This window comes from Bos mutus, chromosome 3 (genome assembly GCF_027580195.1).
Source record: "Bos mutus isolate GX-2022 chromosome 3, NWIPB_WYAK_1.1, whole genome shotgun sequence".
NCBI classification, from domain to species: Eukaryota; Metazoa; Chordata; class Mammalia; order Artiodactyla; family Bovidae; genus Bos; species Bos mutus.
In genome coordinates this window covers 78,748,279-78,765,314 of record NC_091619.1, presented here as the reverse complement: position 1 = coordinate 78,765,314, position 17,036 = coordinate 78,748,279, and the positions used below count along the sequence as shown (strand labels likewise).

General features: G+C 36.9%; 1 protein-coding gene across 1 annotated transcript in view; it reads left to right on the top strand.

Moving 5' to 3' along the window:
- Positions 1-17,036, top strand: part of CACHD1 (cache domain containing 1) — a 236,249-nt gene that overhangs the window by 91,244 nt on the left and 127,969 nt on the right. Inside the window, exon 2 of the mRNA XM_005886691.3 lies at positions 5,308-5,370. Within this exon, the coding sequence (XP_005886753.2) occupies positions 5,308-5,370 (63 nt within the window). The remainder of the gene's footprint in view (positions 1-5,307; positions 5,371-17,036) is intronic.

Genomic DNA, 17,036 nt, shown 5'->3' with positions numbered 1-17,036 from the left:
CCGCCCACACCAGGATGTCTTTGTTTTTTTCTTCCCTTGCAAGAGAGGTCTGGGGAAACTGTATTCAAGTGCTCTTTAATTTCCTCTTGGGGGGAGGAGGAGGAATGCAGTTCTTAGGAAATAAAAGAACAATATATACAGAGGCAATGTGATTAACTTGCATTATGTAAGTTTAGATCATCCAAGTTGGATGAGATTCTAATAAAGACACCTTTTTATTTTCTTGCTGAAAATTCAAGTTAGTACAGTACCATTGAATGAGAAGCTGAACAACTAAGTCATGTTGTATACCTAGGGTGTGAGAGAGTAATTAATATGTAGCCTCAGGGAAGGCTCAGGAGACCTTATCTTTGCATTGCTAAGTAACTCCTCAGTATTGGTACCGTCCAGTTTCATCTGGATTGCAGAGTGAGATGTAGATTCTTTTTTGAGTATAGCCCAGGTAATAGATTATTGTGCTTTTTAGAAATGTAGAAATAATTTTTTTAAATATACAAAAAAAAGTTTGTCTAGGGTGCATTTTAAAGAGACTGCCTAGAGTGTGCATATAAAGTAGACTTATTGCAGTATAGCATATACACAACACAGTGTACAGTCACACATATATAGCTGGATGAGCCCTCACAAAAGCACACACATCCTTGTAACCAGCATCTCGATCAAAAGACAGAACACTTGAGCATCCCAGAAGCAGCCTTCACATCCTAATCAGTTGAAGGCAACCACTATCCTGGCTTCTAATCAGCTAGATTGGCTTTGCCTGGTTTTGAACTTGATAGAAACGGGATTTCATTCTTTGTGTCCTGGTGTCTAGCTTCTTTCGCTCAGTGTTACTTGTGAGAGTCATCATGTTGATGCATGTTGCAATTGTGCGTTCATTTCATCTCACCCAAATACTCCACCCTGTGAATTCACACAATTTGTCTATTCTGTTGCTGATTGGCATTCGTATAATTTCCAGGTTGGGGCTCTTATGAGTAGTGCTGTTATGAACATTCTTAAGTTTTTCTTTTGATAAACATGTACACATTTCTGCTAGGTATATACCAGGATAGGAACTGCTAGGACATAGGATGTGCAAATAATTTAGAAGATATTGTCAGTTTTCCAGGCTATGTGTTTTAATGAGAGAAAGGTCAGTTTTATCTTTAGATCAGGGTATTCAGTTGCCCTGAGCTGCATCTTCTTGTTGCTCTTTTAATTATGGAAATAAATATGACTGACAAAAAGGGGTTGGTGAACTATTATCCTTAAAATAACTTGTTTAAAAAAAAAATACTCCTCACCCATTTTAATGATCTGTTCATTATACAACAAAGTGTATTTTTATTTCTAGTATTTGGCAAGAATGAGAAAGAATAGTGGGCAAGAACAAGCCTTTTACTTCCAGGGATTTGTGCATTGAGGAGATTGACTTCAAACCCCCTCCAGCTTGTGTTCGAATTAAGAGTTCAAATGTCTGGAATTCCCTTGGTCCTCCAGGGAACTGGAATAAGGGAAAGTGACAACTTGGAAATAGAATGTGGAATGCCCACTCCACCCATGTGTACCCTACCTCTGTTACTGAGAGTAAATCCTCAGAGAGGATGAACAGTCTGACCTTTTGGGATTGCTTCTTCATGTCATGCTTTAAGAAAACTTTTTTCCACTTTCGCTTTTCAAATTCTCTAACAACCAAGAAATTCTTGCAGTCACCAAATGTCAGCTAGGTATACTGTTTGGAATTCCTAGCTCTCAAATTAGAAATAAAATCCACACAAAACTCTGTATTCTATTCCTTTCACAATTTTCGGTAGCGACAGAAAGTAATAAAAGATAAAGTCTTTGGGACTCCTGTGTGTATGTGCTCACTTGTGTCTGACTTTTTCTGAACTATAGCCTGCAAGGATCTTCTGTCCATGGGATTTTCCAGGCAAGAGTACTGAAAGAGTTTGCCATTTCCTTCTCCAGGGGATCTTCCCAACCCAGGGATTGAACCCATATTTAATTACTCCTGACACTGGTTTTATATATAAAATGTTACACATATATAAAGTGTTACATATATATAAAATGTTACACCAGCACATTATATCTTGCTTAAAATGAAATGGATAGGAAAAAAAACAAATCCTCATTTTTTCCTGCATGCAGATTATCCTTAAGAAAAAGATAATGTGAATAAATTTATTAGCTGTGCTAGAAAAAATGCATGTTTTTAATTTAACCTAGGTTTAGACTTCAGTACTTGAAATTTTTTTTTTTTTAACCTGTGATACATTGAAGTTTTGAGCTTTAGTTTTTAATTTGTAAAATTGGTTTCAGATCGCTGCCCACCACATAGGGTTATTGTGGAGATGAAATGAGATCATTTATGTGAAATTGTAAATTATGAAAGTACTAAGCCTAATAAGCCTTTGAGAGCTGGACTTTGCAGGCCTTGCATTTTAGGAAAGATTATTACTGTCCATTAATCTAGAGCATAATGGAAATTCACTCTATATCTTGAAATCCTGTGCTTACTACTTTTAACCTTGCACCACACATTGTGTTTACTATCTCGTTTCTTCTGACTTTTCACTAACACCCCACACCCCCGTGGGGAAAGGATAGGGGCAAAAAAGTGTTTGCTTGGTGACATCTCCAAGCTAGTATTCTAGCAGGCCACCTTTCCTTTCACTTCTTGGGATGGTGAGAGGGTTGTGTAAAGTAAGTAGTTTGCAGGGGCACTGCTGCTCATGTCTATAACTTCTTTCTCTGAAAATTTTCTTTTACCCACCATATTTATTAGGTGTCAAGAATATAGAAATGCTTACAAGCCATATAAAGCTCTATGTAAAGTATTGGCTGTCATTATTAATAATTATTAGGATAATGAATGTGTAAAACAGGGACTGAACACAGCCTGGCAAACACTTCCAGGCTTATATTCCTTATTACTACTGAGGAACTCGCTTTTCTTTTAACAACAAAGAAGAGGGAAGGATCTGGGTTCCTTACTAGGTATGGCCATTGGTGGATGTTGGCTTGAGCAAAGTGGATCTGATTTGCTTCCCAGGACACGGGTTGCTCCAGCAGTTCCTCTTGTAGGAACATCTTCCAGGACAGGACAGATAATGTATCCCCTGAAATTTCACTGCCAGAAATGAAATAAGAAATTGACCACACTCTTTCAGATCTAGAGACACTACATGAATTGTGTTAATTCATGTTATGTTATTCACTTTAATAAAAGTGCACTCTTGGTACCAAGCAGGTTGTAAAAATCAAATTACACAAAAACTGTATATGGTCTGAGAGTTAGGTGACAATAACATTGACTCAGTCTCTAAAAGCGTTGTTGTCTAGCTAACTAAGGCATTCTCCAGAAAACTGGGGCTGGAGGTCTTCAGATTCATAATCCCTTCTCCGAAACCAGATCTGTTTTAGAATTCAGGATCCTGATGTACCATGATGTCAAACACCCTGAGTGAGATCTAAAGCAGAACCCTATAATCAGATGCATTAATACATCTGCATCATAAAGAATAAATCCCCACACTAAGTGGTTTAATAAAGACTATAAATACAAGTTAGGATTTACTGCCAATAAGTTCAGATCATGTCATATTTTGTTAGCAAATGTGTTACGCGCACCTTTTGATTTTCAGGGACTTTTGAATTTTGGAACTGTGCATAAGGGATTGTTGATCTGCATTATGTTTGGGTGTTAGCTCCTAATAGGAGTTCCTTTCCTATGTGTTAAGATACTATGTAACAACTGCTCATGAGACAGTAGGGTGAGTAGCACCATTTTGGGGGGGGGTGGAGCTGGGTTCAAATTCCAGCCATGAAGAGTGACTTTGGGAAAGTTATGTAATTTCCCAGCGTCTTAGTTTTTTTATCTTTGGGGCTGCAGGAATTATTACATAAGATATGCACATAAGGTACAATGTACATTGCATTAGGCACTCTTTAAAATGTGTCCATTTCCTCAGTTAAATAAGGAGCAAAGAGTTGGACACAACTGAGCAACTGAACTGAACTGAATGGTGCTTGTCACAGAGGTGTTTTATGAGTCCTAAATAGACGTAACCTGCTTTCCTATCAGCAGAGTCGTTTTTAGGGAAAAAAGACAATAAATATGAATGAATGAATGGCTCACTGAAAATTATGATATTCATAATTAGAATTTTCCAGACTGTAATTCCATCCCATTCCGTCTCAGGCCTTCCAAACTGCTTCCCTTCCCCCAGCAGCAACCCCCTATTCCACTCCTCCCCAAGCCCCAGCACCTTGATCTTCCTTCATTTGCACAGCACTTGATGACCTTGGTGCTTGTCTTCCTCACCACAACCACGCAGGTGTGTGAGGCCGTCTGGGAAGCTGTCCCAGACGCTGACAAACCCTCGGCAGTGGGATACAAAGGCAAAAGGGAAATTCTGGCTGACATCTCCAGATCTGACTGCTTGCTCATCTGGAGAGTTCCAGAGGTATCTTTAAAGTTTTAGGGTAAATGATGAGGCTGCTGTACTTTTTTATTCCCCCCAGCCCCTAACGGATACATCTCTTGGGTTCTCTATTTTTTTTTTCCTTTTTCAGTTGGTTATAGTTCAGTCACTTGTGATTGGTCAGTAAACGTGGGGTTCGGTAGAGTCGTAAGTCTGCAAGATGTAAATGCCAGCAGTGGCTGCAGGAGTGGGTATCAGCGAGGCAGAGACCAGGGGAAGAATGTGTGTGCTTGTGTGCCACAGCTTGGACTGATGTCTTGGCGTGGTTGTCGTATTTCCTGGCATGTAAGGATTGGATCCTCTCTTAAGGCCACATGTATTTGGCAAGCCCTGTTATACTACTTTTTCAAAGGGGTGCTTGGGTAATGAAGGTGGTAGATAATATTGGGTAGGTACCAGTTGGACAGGGACATGAGAGAATATGGAAAAAATCCTTTTTAAAGAGCTTTATTACATTAGATTGTAGTGTCTGTAAACAATTACTGCATTCAGGGAGTTGCAGGGCTTAAATGAGAAACACAGCTTTGTCAGATTATACCAGTCGGATAAAATGGCATGGGCTCCGGAAATCTATAATTAAATGTATTTTTGAAAATGAAAAATATAGCGTAACATCTGGTTTATTTCACTACAGAAGTGCCTGGGTATTGCTTCCATCAGTGTGATTGACTCTGGCTGATATTTGGATTTCTCTGTGTAAAGTAACTATTTTAATTAAATTTTTTCTGCTTGATTCTCTTTGTGCTGTAAACAGATTATTCACACACACACATTCATATAGAAAATGGTTTGCCTTATTTAGAAAATCTAATGTGTGTTCATTTTCTGTTCCTTGCAGCGGATATTCAACTCCTTTGTTTACACTGAGAAAATTTCGAATGGAGAAAGTGAAGTGCAGCAGGTAAGAGGTGATGGCACACTTGCATTCTCTGTCTTTGGATTGCTTTTGGCTTCATGACTCTTTCCAATCTCCATGTGAGGTTGTCTGTTGCTCTTTATATATGATTTCATACACATCTTAGGCAAATGATGACACCCTCCCACTTAGGTTCTTATAAGCAATTGGAATAATGGTTATAGGATGGTTTTCTGCTATACATTGAAAATACTATTTAGTCCCTTGTTATTTTTTTGGAAATTCCAAAACTCAGATTTTAAAATATTAGAAATGATTTCATCTGCTATAGGAAAAAGTACTCAGGCTGTGGAATCAGACAAACCCCAGGTCAAATTCTGGTTTTTCTACTTATTTCATGACTCTCAGGAAGAGATTTAGCCTTTTGAGCTACAGTTTCTTAATCTTGAAATAGGTGGAGATATATCTGCTTGATGGGGTTGTGAGAATTAAATGAAATAATGTCCAGTTGACTGAGAATAAGTGAAATACGGTAGGTGGATGGCCTGATGTAGAAGCAGCTCAGTGAATGTTGGATTCTTTTGTTCTCTTATTTTTCTTGCCTCTGGCTTTCTTCCACTGCCACTTTTCTCCCATCTTCTCAGTGCTCCGTGGCGTCAAAAAGTTCTAAGGCCATATTCTATTCACTTTATTTATAGCTGGCTTCAAATGGACTGCTTCCTAAACTAAAACATAGTGTTGGTGAACTTGGTCATAAATAATTGATCTGTGCTTGAAAAAAAAGGGTGGTAAAGAGGATTCTGGGTTTTAATTTCAGCTAATCCACCAACCTCATTACACCATATGACTGCCAACTAGTCATTTGAAGCTAGATTAGAAACTTAAGTAAAACACAGGACCAAGCTGAAAACCAGAGTGTAACAGAGTGTTTCCATAGAATAAAAAAATAACTATAGGAAAATACAAAATAATTTAAACTCCCTGAGTTGCTGCCTTTATCTTACTCATGTTGACTCGATCGGAACTTCAAAAGTGCTATGCAGAAGGACTAAGTTTTCAAGTGTCATTAATGTTAAGTTATTTATAGGATACTTATTTATTTATAATAAATTACTGTGGTTTCATCTTGAAGTTCAGCATCTCCTGTTTATAGACATTTAAGACATTTATTGGTTTCTGCAGGTTAAATTTAGACAACATGAGATATTAAACATGTACCCCTTTTCTTAGATTTAGATACTTTTAAAAACTAATGACCTGAAATTGTAGGGAATGTGGTTTGTTGTATCAAATCTTACCTTCATAATTCTGTCTTATTTTTATTCTGGCAAACCGGAAAGTGCTTTTGAAAGGGTTTTTCATGAAAAGGGTTTTTATAGGGGATGGTTTCTACACAAAGCATGTTTAAGGAGACTTACTGGGAGACTAAAAGCCATTTGATAATGTTTTAAAGAAACTGATCCAGGGATATCAGTTTTGTTGCCTTTCCTTACAGATATGGGTTCTTCTTTTAGATGTATTTTCTTGGCCGAGGGGAATGCCACAGGGCACTTGGGATCTTAATTCCTGGACCAAGGATGGAACCTGTGCCCCTAGAATTGGAAGTGTGGAGTCTGAACCACTGTACCACCAATGAAGTCCCTCTTTAGCTGTTTTTAAACATGAAAGTTGTTTCATTTTCTTGGAGTGATGTCTTTGCTTTTTAAAATCTAGCTGTGAACAAGTTTGGAAATCTATAATAATTTTCAAAAAATTATTAGCAGCTTATTTAGTGCACTTATGGAAGTATGGTGATTTCCATTTATTACCACATTGGTTTTTCCCTATAACCCTGAAGGAATGATGCTATCATTATTTTAGATGAGGTAGACAAAACTCCAAAAGATAGAATAAGTTGGCCACAGTCTCATGAATACTAAGTAAGAGAACTGGTTTTCAAAATAAGTTTGACACTAAGTTATACCATCTATATTTTTATTTTAACAGAGTTTATGTTAAAATCTGTATTTTCTTACAAAACAGAAAGTGTTAGTTGCTCAGTCGTGTCTGGCTCTTGGTGATCCCATGGACCATAGCCATGGAATTCTCCAGGCAAGAATACTGGAGTGGGTCGCCATTGCCTTCTCCAGGGGATCTTCCCAACCCAGGGATCGAACCTGAGTCTCCTGCATTGCAGGTGGATTCTTTACTACCTGAGCCACCAGGAAGTCTACAAAACAGAAGACTTTGCTAAACTATCTTTAGTTGAAGAAGACAGATGAAGGAGAGTCATCACCTCGTCATTTCTGTCTCCTCCCTTTTATTGTCAAAACTTCTTTCTTAAATATTGACCAGGAATGTGCTTTTTAACTTTTCTGTAACTCCTCCAGTCTCTCTAGAAGAACCTGGACAAAATAGATCTTATGCCACTTTCACATCCAGTATTTGGAGATAATTATCATGTCATTACCATTTAGCCTAAAACTGAAAATACCCAGGTCCTGAATAATTTTTTCTTCCATGACAAGGTTTCCAGACACTTTCAGTGAGTATCTGCTCTGCCTTCAATATTATGATTCTCTTGTGGCTTGAATTAGACTAGAGTTATCCTCATTCTAAATTGAGAGAACAGAGAACTCCTGACATCTACTTGACTTGATTAATAACTGCCTAGGAACTCAGGGCCCTGTGATCCTGGACAGTAGCCAGGATGAAATCTTTAGGGAAATGCTTACCTCTGTGTTTCCTATTCTGTCCTCCATCACAGTGACTCACACTTTCATACATATTATCTCCTTGAAACTATAGAATAACTCTGTAAGGTTCTGGGAGTTTAGCTATAACTAACCAAGTTCAGGAAGGTCAAGGAGCCTAGTTGTTAAGTATTTGAGCTGACTTTTTAAAAATTGTGAAATGTATCAGACATGTAGAGTATATAAAACATGTATGAGTAGAATACAGAAATACTGGATTAAAATGAACATCTCAACCTACAACCCATCTAAAGAAATAAAGCATTACCGGTACTTTAGAAAGTGCCCATGTAACATCTCCTAGGTGACATCTCCCTTTCTTGCCCAAGGATAATTCTGTCCTGAGTTTTTGTTGGTCATACCTTTGCTTGTGTGTGTTTGAAATATATATATATATGTCCCTAAATTCATTATTTGATTGTTTTTGTTCTTTATATACATCTTAAGTATATTATGTTCACGTGTCTTGTTACTTTACTGAGCATTATATTCCTTAAAATCACCTCTATTGATATATGTAACTAAGGAACATTTAGTTTCGATTATAAGCATTCCATTAAATGCAGTTTATGTATCTGTTTTTCTTTTGATGATGTTTGGGTTGTGTCTAGTGTTGATTTTTATTGTTGTTAGTCGAATCTCCTGGTGCAAAATTTAAGTGGAATAATTCTTTGAGTTGCAGGAACATTATTATCTCTGACTTCTGCCAATTAAATGCTTTTCCAAGTAGCCTGGGTCGGGGGAGAGACTGGCTCAGGTGGAGAATTCCTTCTCTAAAGTAGAACTGCTGGGTACCAGAGTATTCAATGTGATTGGATAATGCAAAACTGCTCCCACAGTGGTTACCATGGGTTACCTGTCTACAGACTGTACTGGACATGTACTGCTCTATACAATCTTCAATACTTGGTATTATTGAGTTTTAATCTTTTGCCAGTTTGGAATGTTGAGATTTTATCTAATGAGTTTAATTTGTTTTACTCTGATTACTAATGAGGTTAAAATGACTGTTTACCACATTTATGGTTCATTTTTTGTGTGTTTATTATTGTGTCGAATACCTGCTAATGTCCTTTGTCCATTTTTAAAATTGAGTTGTCTGTTTATTTTAGAAGTTTAAATATTCACACTGTTCTAGATCAGGTCTATCCAAAAGAGACTTCTGTGGTGGTGGAGATGTTTCATACTGGTACTAGTTAAGCAGCCACTAGCACGTGTGGCTGCTGAGCACTTGAAATGTAACAAAAGCTACTGAGTAATTAAATTTTAAATTTAAGTTAAATAGTCACGTGTGGCCAGTGATTACCATATTAGATTTCCTTGAAGATTTATGTTTCATAAATATAAATGTTCTCCCAATGTGTGGCTTTTCTTTTCACTTTCTTTATGCTATCTTACATGGGATTATGATATTCAATTCTTACAATTAAGAATTGAAGTTTTAATGTTAATAGTCGATTTTTAAGTCAATTTTTCTTTTCTTTTTGGTCTCCAGTTATTGGGGTATTGTTAAATTCTACCCCAAAGACATAAAGACGTTCTCCTATCTTGTCTTCTAAAATATTTGTCTTTCTCCTTTAAGACTTTCAGCCACCTGGAATTGCTTTTGATGTTGGATGTGAAGCAGGTATTCAATTTTTTTCCCACTGCCCCATGTGTATTGCCAAGTGGTCTTACACTTTCTGTTGAGTAATTGTCCCTTTTTTTTTTTTATTTGTTTTCAGTCATTAGTCAAATGTCCATGTATGTGTGAGTTTGATTTGGTTTCCTTTGGTGTATTTATCTATAATTGTGCCAGTACCACATATCTAGATGGCTAACGTCATGTTTCTTAGAATTTTAGATCATTTGCTCTTACATGTGAATTTTAGAAACAGTATTGGTATTACCATAAATCTATAGAGCAGTTTGGAGAGAATATCTTACTAATATGATTTGGTAAGCACAGTGTCTCTTAACTGTTGCTGTTCAGTTCCATGCATATATTTTATGTCTAATTTTTTTAAGCTATCATATGAGTTTTAATGATTTATCTGTAGATTCCTCTAAGTTTTCTATGTAGATAATTTCTTTTCTGTGTCCTCCTACAATGATCTCCAAAAAAGTATTGTATATTTGATAATTGTATATTGTGGCCACATATAATATATATTATTTTTATTTAGGTGTATTCCTATTTTATCACTTCTTCTTTGATCTATTTAGTTATTTTAAAAGTATGTTCTAAAATTTCCAGATATCTGTAGAATCTTTCTATCAGTAATTTTCTAGCCATCCCTCTGTATTCCCTTGTTGTACTGAGAGCATAGAGCTCTTTGGGTTATAGTTTTATGCACTGTCTCCTATCATAATTCTCCACTTGGCCAAGCCCTGAGGTTTTGTCTCTTATGTGTCCGATGCCCCAAGTGATCATCAAACTGGAAGTTCCAGGTCTCCAGACTATGTATAATTCTCAGGATAAAAGCAGGTTCTGGCTCTGGCTTAGTTCCCAGATTTCTGCTCTCCTTACCCTCTTAGGGCCACTGAGTCTTTGTTCAGGGATTTTGTGGTCCGAAGGTAGTTTCCACTTTTCTTTAAGACACTAACCTGGTGGCTCAAATGGTAAAGAATCTGCCATCTCCAGCACTGCAGGAGACCCAAGTTCAATCCCTGAGTTGGAAAGGTCCCCTGGAGAAAGGAATGGCTACCCACTCCAGTATTCTTGTCTGGAGAAGCCCATGGACAGAGGAGCCTGGTGGGGTCACATGAGAGTCAGACACCACTGAGCAACTTAACGCTTTCAGTTTCAGCCTCTTAACAATTGTAACAGCTCTTAACAATTATAACAGTTCAGCTGTTTCTAGGATTGGTTTAGTGAGCCAAAAACAGATTAGTTATTTGAAGTAGATTATTGACCTATGTCCTCTTAATTATAGCTCACAATCTTTAGTTGGAAAGGAACCACTTTGCTATGCCTGCTTTCATATGTTTCATAGTATCTGGAATACTGACTTGCATTTTCTATCCATCGTTTCTCCTTTGGGGTAATGAAAACTGGAGCCCCATGGGTTCTTGCTCTCTCTCTTTACTATCAAATCTTATTGAGAGTTGGACCTGACTTGTGTATACTATGTAATTTGGCAGTAAAGCCGACCTGTTAATATCTTTCTGGTTAGGGGAGCAAAATAATTAAAACTAATAAAAACCATTTTGTGATTCTTGACTCTTACCACAAAACTCTCTTTAGTATATAGACTTTTCTTTGCTTTTTCTCATTATTTCTTTTAAATTAACCTTTTGAGTGTGGTTCTAAATTGCCTAACAATGTGTTTTAAATTTTTAATTAGTTCATTATGTAGTTCATTTTGCTGCCAAAAAGCTATAGCAACAGCCTCAGGAAAATAAAAATCCCAGGCACACATTCTCATGTGGGTCACCTCCCATTGACTTCATTTTTGAATATTTTAAAAAATGAAGTTGTGTGAACACCTTAAGGGCATTATATCAAACTGAACCTGTATCAAGAAAAATAAATTTTCCATCAAGTGCTCTGTAAGATAGCAAAATGTGCTCCATAAGACACAAAGCAGTGAAGAAAAAAACAAAAGGAGGAAAAGCTTCTTGGGCCACTTGATTGAATCACTTAAAAAAACTACTTTGGATATGTTTGAAGAGTTTGCTCTAACTTTTTCTCAAGTGCTCGAGTAATTATTTATGTTAACAATTTGTTTTTAATGATATGGCAAACATTTTCATAATTATTACAGTATTTCATAAACTATTGATTTTTGGCAGCAGCTGATTTTAGAAGACCTTGGGATTCTTTTAAAATGAGCAAATTGTCAGGAGAACTGCATACTTAAAGAGGAGATGTACCTGACTTTGGACCAAGGGAACAGTCTGCCTGTCTCTTCTATGGTATTAGTTCTTCAGGATCACATACATGTGTGCTCAATCACTTCAATCATGCCCGACTCTTAGTGACCTCATGGACCATAGCCCACCAGGCTCCTCTGTCTGTGGGATTTTCCTGGCAAGAACACTGGAATGAGTTGCCATGGCCTGCTCCAGGGGATCTTCCTGACCCAGGGATGGAACCCACGTCTCTTGCATTGCAGGCAGATGATTTACCACTAAACCACCAGGGAACCCCAGGATCATATGCATTAACATACAAGCATGCTGTTCTCTCTAAACACACATGCAAAAACCCCTTCTTTTGATTCCACCTCCCTCTCCAACTACTGTCCCCTTTCTTTCTTCCCCTTTGAGGCACAGCCCCAACACAAGAGATGTCTCTACTCCGTAGATCCAGCTCTCCCTTTCTCTATACAACCTTTTCTGGTCCCACCAACCCCAAGACACCACTATCTTGGAGGTCACTGGTTACCCCCACTTTGCTAAATCCAGGGTCTTCACTCTATTAATAATGAACAGTTAATCCCTTCCTTCTTCTCTCATAAACTTTCCTTACTTGGCCCTGCAGGATACTCCACTTGCCTTCTTGCTGTTTCTTGGCGCATTCCTGCCTTAGGGCCTTTGCACTGGTTCTGTTCCAACATGTAATCCCCACTGGCCCTCGCTTCCTTCAAGTCCTTTCTCAAGAGTTTCCTTCCAAAAGAGCTGAGCACCGTATTTATACTGCAGCCCACACTGCTCCCCAAACTCTTGATTTTCTTTTAGTTTTTCTTTAATCACTTATCACTTTTTGATTTTTAGGGTCCTGGATTTATAAAACTAGTTTGGAAATTCCACCTCTGTTACTTTTCAAAGAGTGTAGGTTTGGTGTTAATCCTTCCTTTGATGTTAGGTAGAATTCATCAGAGCACCATCTGGACCTGAAGTTAGTTTTTGGTCATCCAGATTCCTTAATAGCTCTAGGTTTAGGGGTTTTCTAGGGTTGGACTTTTTTTTTCCCTTCTTCAGATTTTCTCTCATTTTGTGTCAGTTTTGGCGAGTTGAATTCCAGATTGATTTTTTTTTTTAATCTTTTTGCACTTTGGTAATGTCCCATGTGTACTGGACTACATAGTTTCTGATGAGGACTCAGTGCAAGTTATTACTCTGTATGCATTGTCATCGCCCCATTTCCCACCCCATGGCTACTTTTAAGACTTTTCTCTAATCTTTAGTTTTCAGTAATTTGACTATGGCTGCCTAGACATAGCCATCTTTGTATTTATTCTGCTTGGTGTTTGTTGAGCAGTCTGAATCTGTAAATTTATATCTTTCATCAAACTTGGGGACTCTTTTGACCATTATATCCTCAAAGAGTTTCTCCATTATATGCTCTCCTTCTGGGTCTCCAATTATACATACATCAAATCTTTTAATATTTCACTGTAAGTTCCTGAGATGATACCTCCTTCTACTGTTATTTTAATTTTTCCCTCTCTGACCGTCAGACTAGATAATTTTTAATTGATTTTTGAATTCATTCATATTATCTCCATTCTACTGTTGACCTCTCCAAATATATTTAAAATTTTTCAAATGTATTTAAGTTTTGTTGGTATTTTTTCTTTTTTAAATTATGAAAGCATGATAACACATTTACAGGAGACTTGGAAAATACCAAGCAAAGTTACGTTTAGTTCCACTATGTATTATAATTTTTCTTATTAGACTAATTAAGATTTTTAGTTGGAGTTTCAATATCAAATTCTCAAAAATTAATAAAATGAATAGAAAAGTAGAAGGATATAGTACACCTGAAAAGCACTATGAACCAATTCAACATAATTAAGATTTATACAATAGTAGGATATAAATTTTATTCAAGTTCTCATAGACTGTAAGCCAAGAGACACTGGAACATATCCAAGGACATAAAACAAGGTACAAAAATTTCATGGTCTAAAGATTTTGAGATTATACAGAATCTATTCTCTTATCACTGTGGAATTATGTTAGAGATCAATGTCAAAAGATATTTTAAAATAACCTACATATTTTCAAGTGCATTGTGACATTTACCAAGAGAGATCTTTGACTTAGCTATTGAAAGCTTCAGTGAAGTTAGAAGACTGAAAAAACACTGAGGGTGGTTACAGAGAAGAAAGCAATTAAATGAGAAGTTAATATCAAAATGAGAAATTAATAGCAAAGATACTTTAAAAACCTCACATTTTTGGAAATTAAGTGTCCATTTTTAAACTGTGGGTGTATCTAAGAAGCCATAATAAGGAAAATGGGAAAATATTTGTTAACAGAATAAAAATGAAGAGAATTTATCAAAATTTGTTGCATACAGCTGATGCTACTCACTGCAACTAAATACAATGTGAAATCCTGAGTAAGGTATGAAAACAAATAATGGATACTAACATAAATATTTGTGAAATTTGAATAAAATTTGTACTTTAGTTAATAATACTGTATCACATTGTTACTTTCCTGGTTTGTTTGCTTCATTTGTTTTGTTTCTTACAACATAGTATTTCTTTATATTCTTAGGATTGGATTAGAAGTTTCAAGCCTATTCAAAAAAAATTTTTTTAATTAGTAAGACAATAAGCTTTCTAGATTGTCAGCAGTAATACTATATGCCAGAATAAAACAAACTATGTCAAAGTTTTAAGTGAATATACATTACAAATCTATTTTTCTATTCATACTTAGCCAAACAAATAGAATCAAAATGTCATAAATTTATTAGCTAGGCAAAATTTACATACTATATATATATATACACACACACATACAAAGATTTTCTGCTACACTTGACGAAGGCTTGAGAAAGAGCAACAACAAAAAAAAGAGATGTGGAGATTGGAAAGCATAAACTATATGAAATGGGAGCACTGAATATGAAATAGATAAAGTAAAGCAACTAGATAAAAGTAAAAAGATCATCATATAACCCTGTTCTTTTGAAACATGGCTGCTCATTAGAATCACATCCTGAGCTTTGGAGGAAAAAGAAATAATATCTGGGCATTTGTATTTTTTCAAAAAACTCCAAGTTGTGTGTGTGTGTGTGCATTTGGATTTTAAAAAGTGATTACAGGTTTTTCTATTAAATGGTAATTTCAGTGATACAGAATTCTCTAATTTTCTGACCAATGATAAAATGGTATTAAACAAATAATACATAGTCACAATAGTGAAAGATGTGTATCAGTTTTCACAGTCAGCAGCCAGAAAAAATAAAAAATAAAAGATGATTAAATTGCAAGTCATAATGGAAACATGATTAACCTAACAATAAATAATTGCATACAATTTGGTGGGGAGGTTAAGTAGAGTGACGTAGTAAGGAAAAACACACAAATGTGCATGTTCTCATCCCCCTCAAGCAGTCCGTGTCTTTTGGTTGGTGTATTTAATCCATTGACATTTAAGGTAATTATCAATATGTATGATCTTATTACCATTTTCTTAATTGTTTTGGGTCTATTTTTTGTAGGTCTTTTCCTTGTCTTGTGTTTCCTGCCGGGAGAGGTTCCTTTTGCATTTGTTGTAAAGCTGATTTGGTGCTACTGAATTCTCTTAACTTTTGCTTATCTGTAAAGTTTTTGATTTCTCTGTCAAATCTGAATGAGAGTCTTTATGGGTAGAGGATTCTTAGTTGTAGCTTATTCCTTTTAATCACTTTAAATATGTTTGTGCCATTCCCTTCTGGCTTGCAGAGTTTCTGTTGAAAAATCAGCTGATAACCTTATGGGAATTCTCTTGTGTTTTTTCCTTTTTCCCTTGTTACTTTCAATATTTTGTTTGTGTCCAATTTTTGTCAGTTTGATTACTATGTGTCTCAGTGTGTTTTCCTTGATTTTATTCTGCCTGGGATTCTGTACTTCCTGGACTTGATTGACTATTTCCTTTACTATGTGAGGGAACTTTTCAGCTATTATCTCTTCAAGTATTTTCTTAGGTGCTTTCTATCTCTCTTCTGCTTCTGGGACCCCTATAAAGTGCATGGTGGTGTGCTTAATGCTGTCCCAGAGGTCTCTTAGGCTGTCTTCTTCTTTTTTTTTTTTTTCCATTCTCTTTTCTGTATTCTGTCTTGAAGCACTGATTTCCACTATTCGATCTTCCAGGTCACTTATCTGTTCTTCTGCTTCACATATTCTGCCACTGATTCCTTCTAGTGTATTGTTCTTCTGTTTGTTTGTTCTTTAATTCTTCTAGGTCTTTGGTAAGCACTTCTTGCATCTTCTCCATTCTTTTTCTGAGGTCTTGGATCATCTTCACTATCTTTATTCTGAATTCTTTTCCTGGAAGGTTGCCTATTTCCACTTCATTCAGGTGGTTTTCTAGGGTTTTATCTTGTCCCTTCATCTGGGTCATAACCCTCTTGCCTTTTCATTTTGATTAACTTTCTGTGATATAGCTTTCATTCTAGCTTGGCAGCAGGATTGTGGCTCTTCTTGCTTCTTCTGTCTGCCCTCTGGTGGATGAGGCCTAAGAGGCTTGTATAAGCTTCCTGATGGGAGGGACTGGTGGTGGGAAAAACTGGGTCTTGCTCTGGTGGGCAGGGCCACACACTCAGTAAAACTCTTCACTGTCTGCTGATTGGTTGGGCTGTGCTCCCTCCCTGTTAATTATTTTGCCTGAGGGAACCCAATCATTGCCTTGCAGAAGGCAATGGCACCCCACTCCAGTACTCTTACCTGGAAAAATCCCATGGATGGAGGAGCCTAGTAGGCTGCAGTCCATGGGGTTGCTAAGAGTTGGACATGACTGAGTGACTTCAATTTCACTTTTCACTTTCATGCGTTGGAGAAGGAAATGGCAATGCACTCCAGTGTTCTTGCCTGGAGAATCCCAGGGATGGGGGAGCCTGGTGGGCTGCTGTCTATGGGGTTACACAGAGTCAGACACGACTGAAGCAACTTAGCAGCAGCAACCCAATCTGGAGTCTACAGGCTCTCTGTTCAGTTCAGTTGCTCAGTTGTGTCCAACTCTTTGCAACCCAACGGACTACAACACACCAGGCTTCCCTGTCCATTACAACTGCTGTACCTTGCTCAAACTCCAGTCTATCAAGTTGGTGATGTT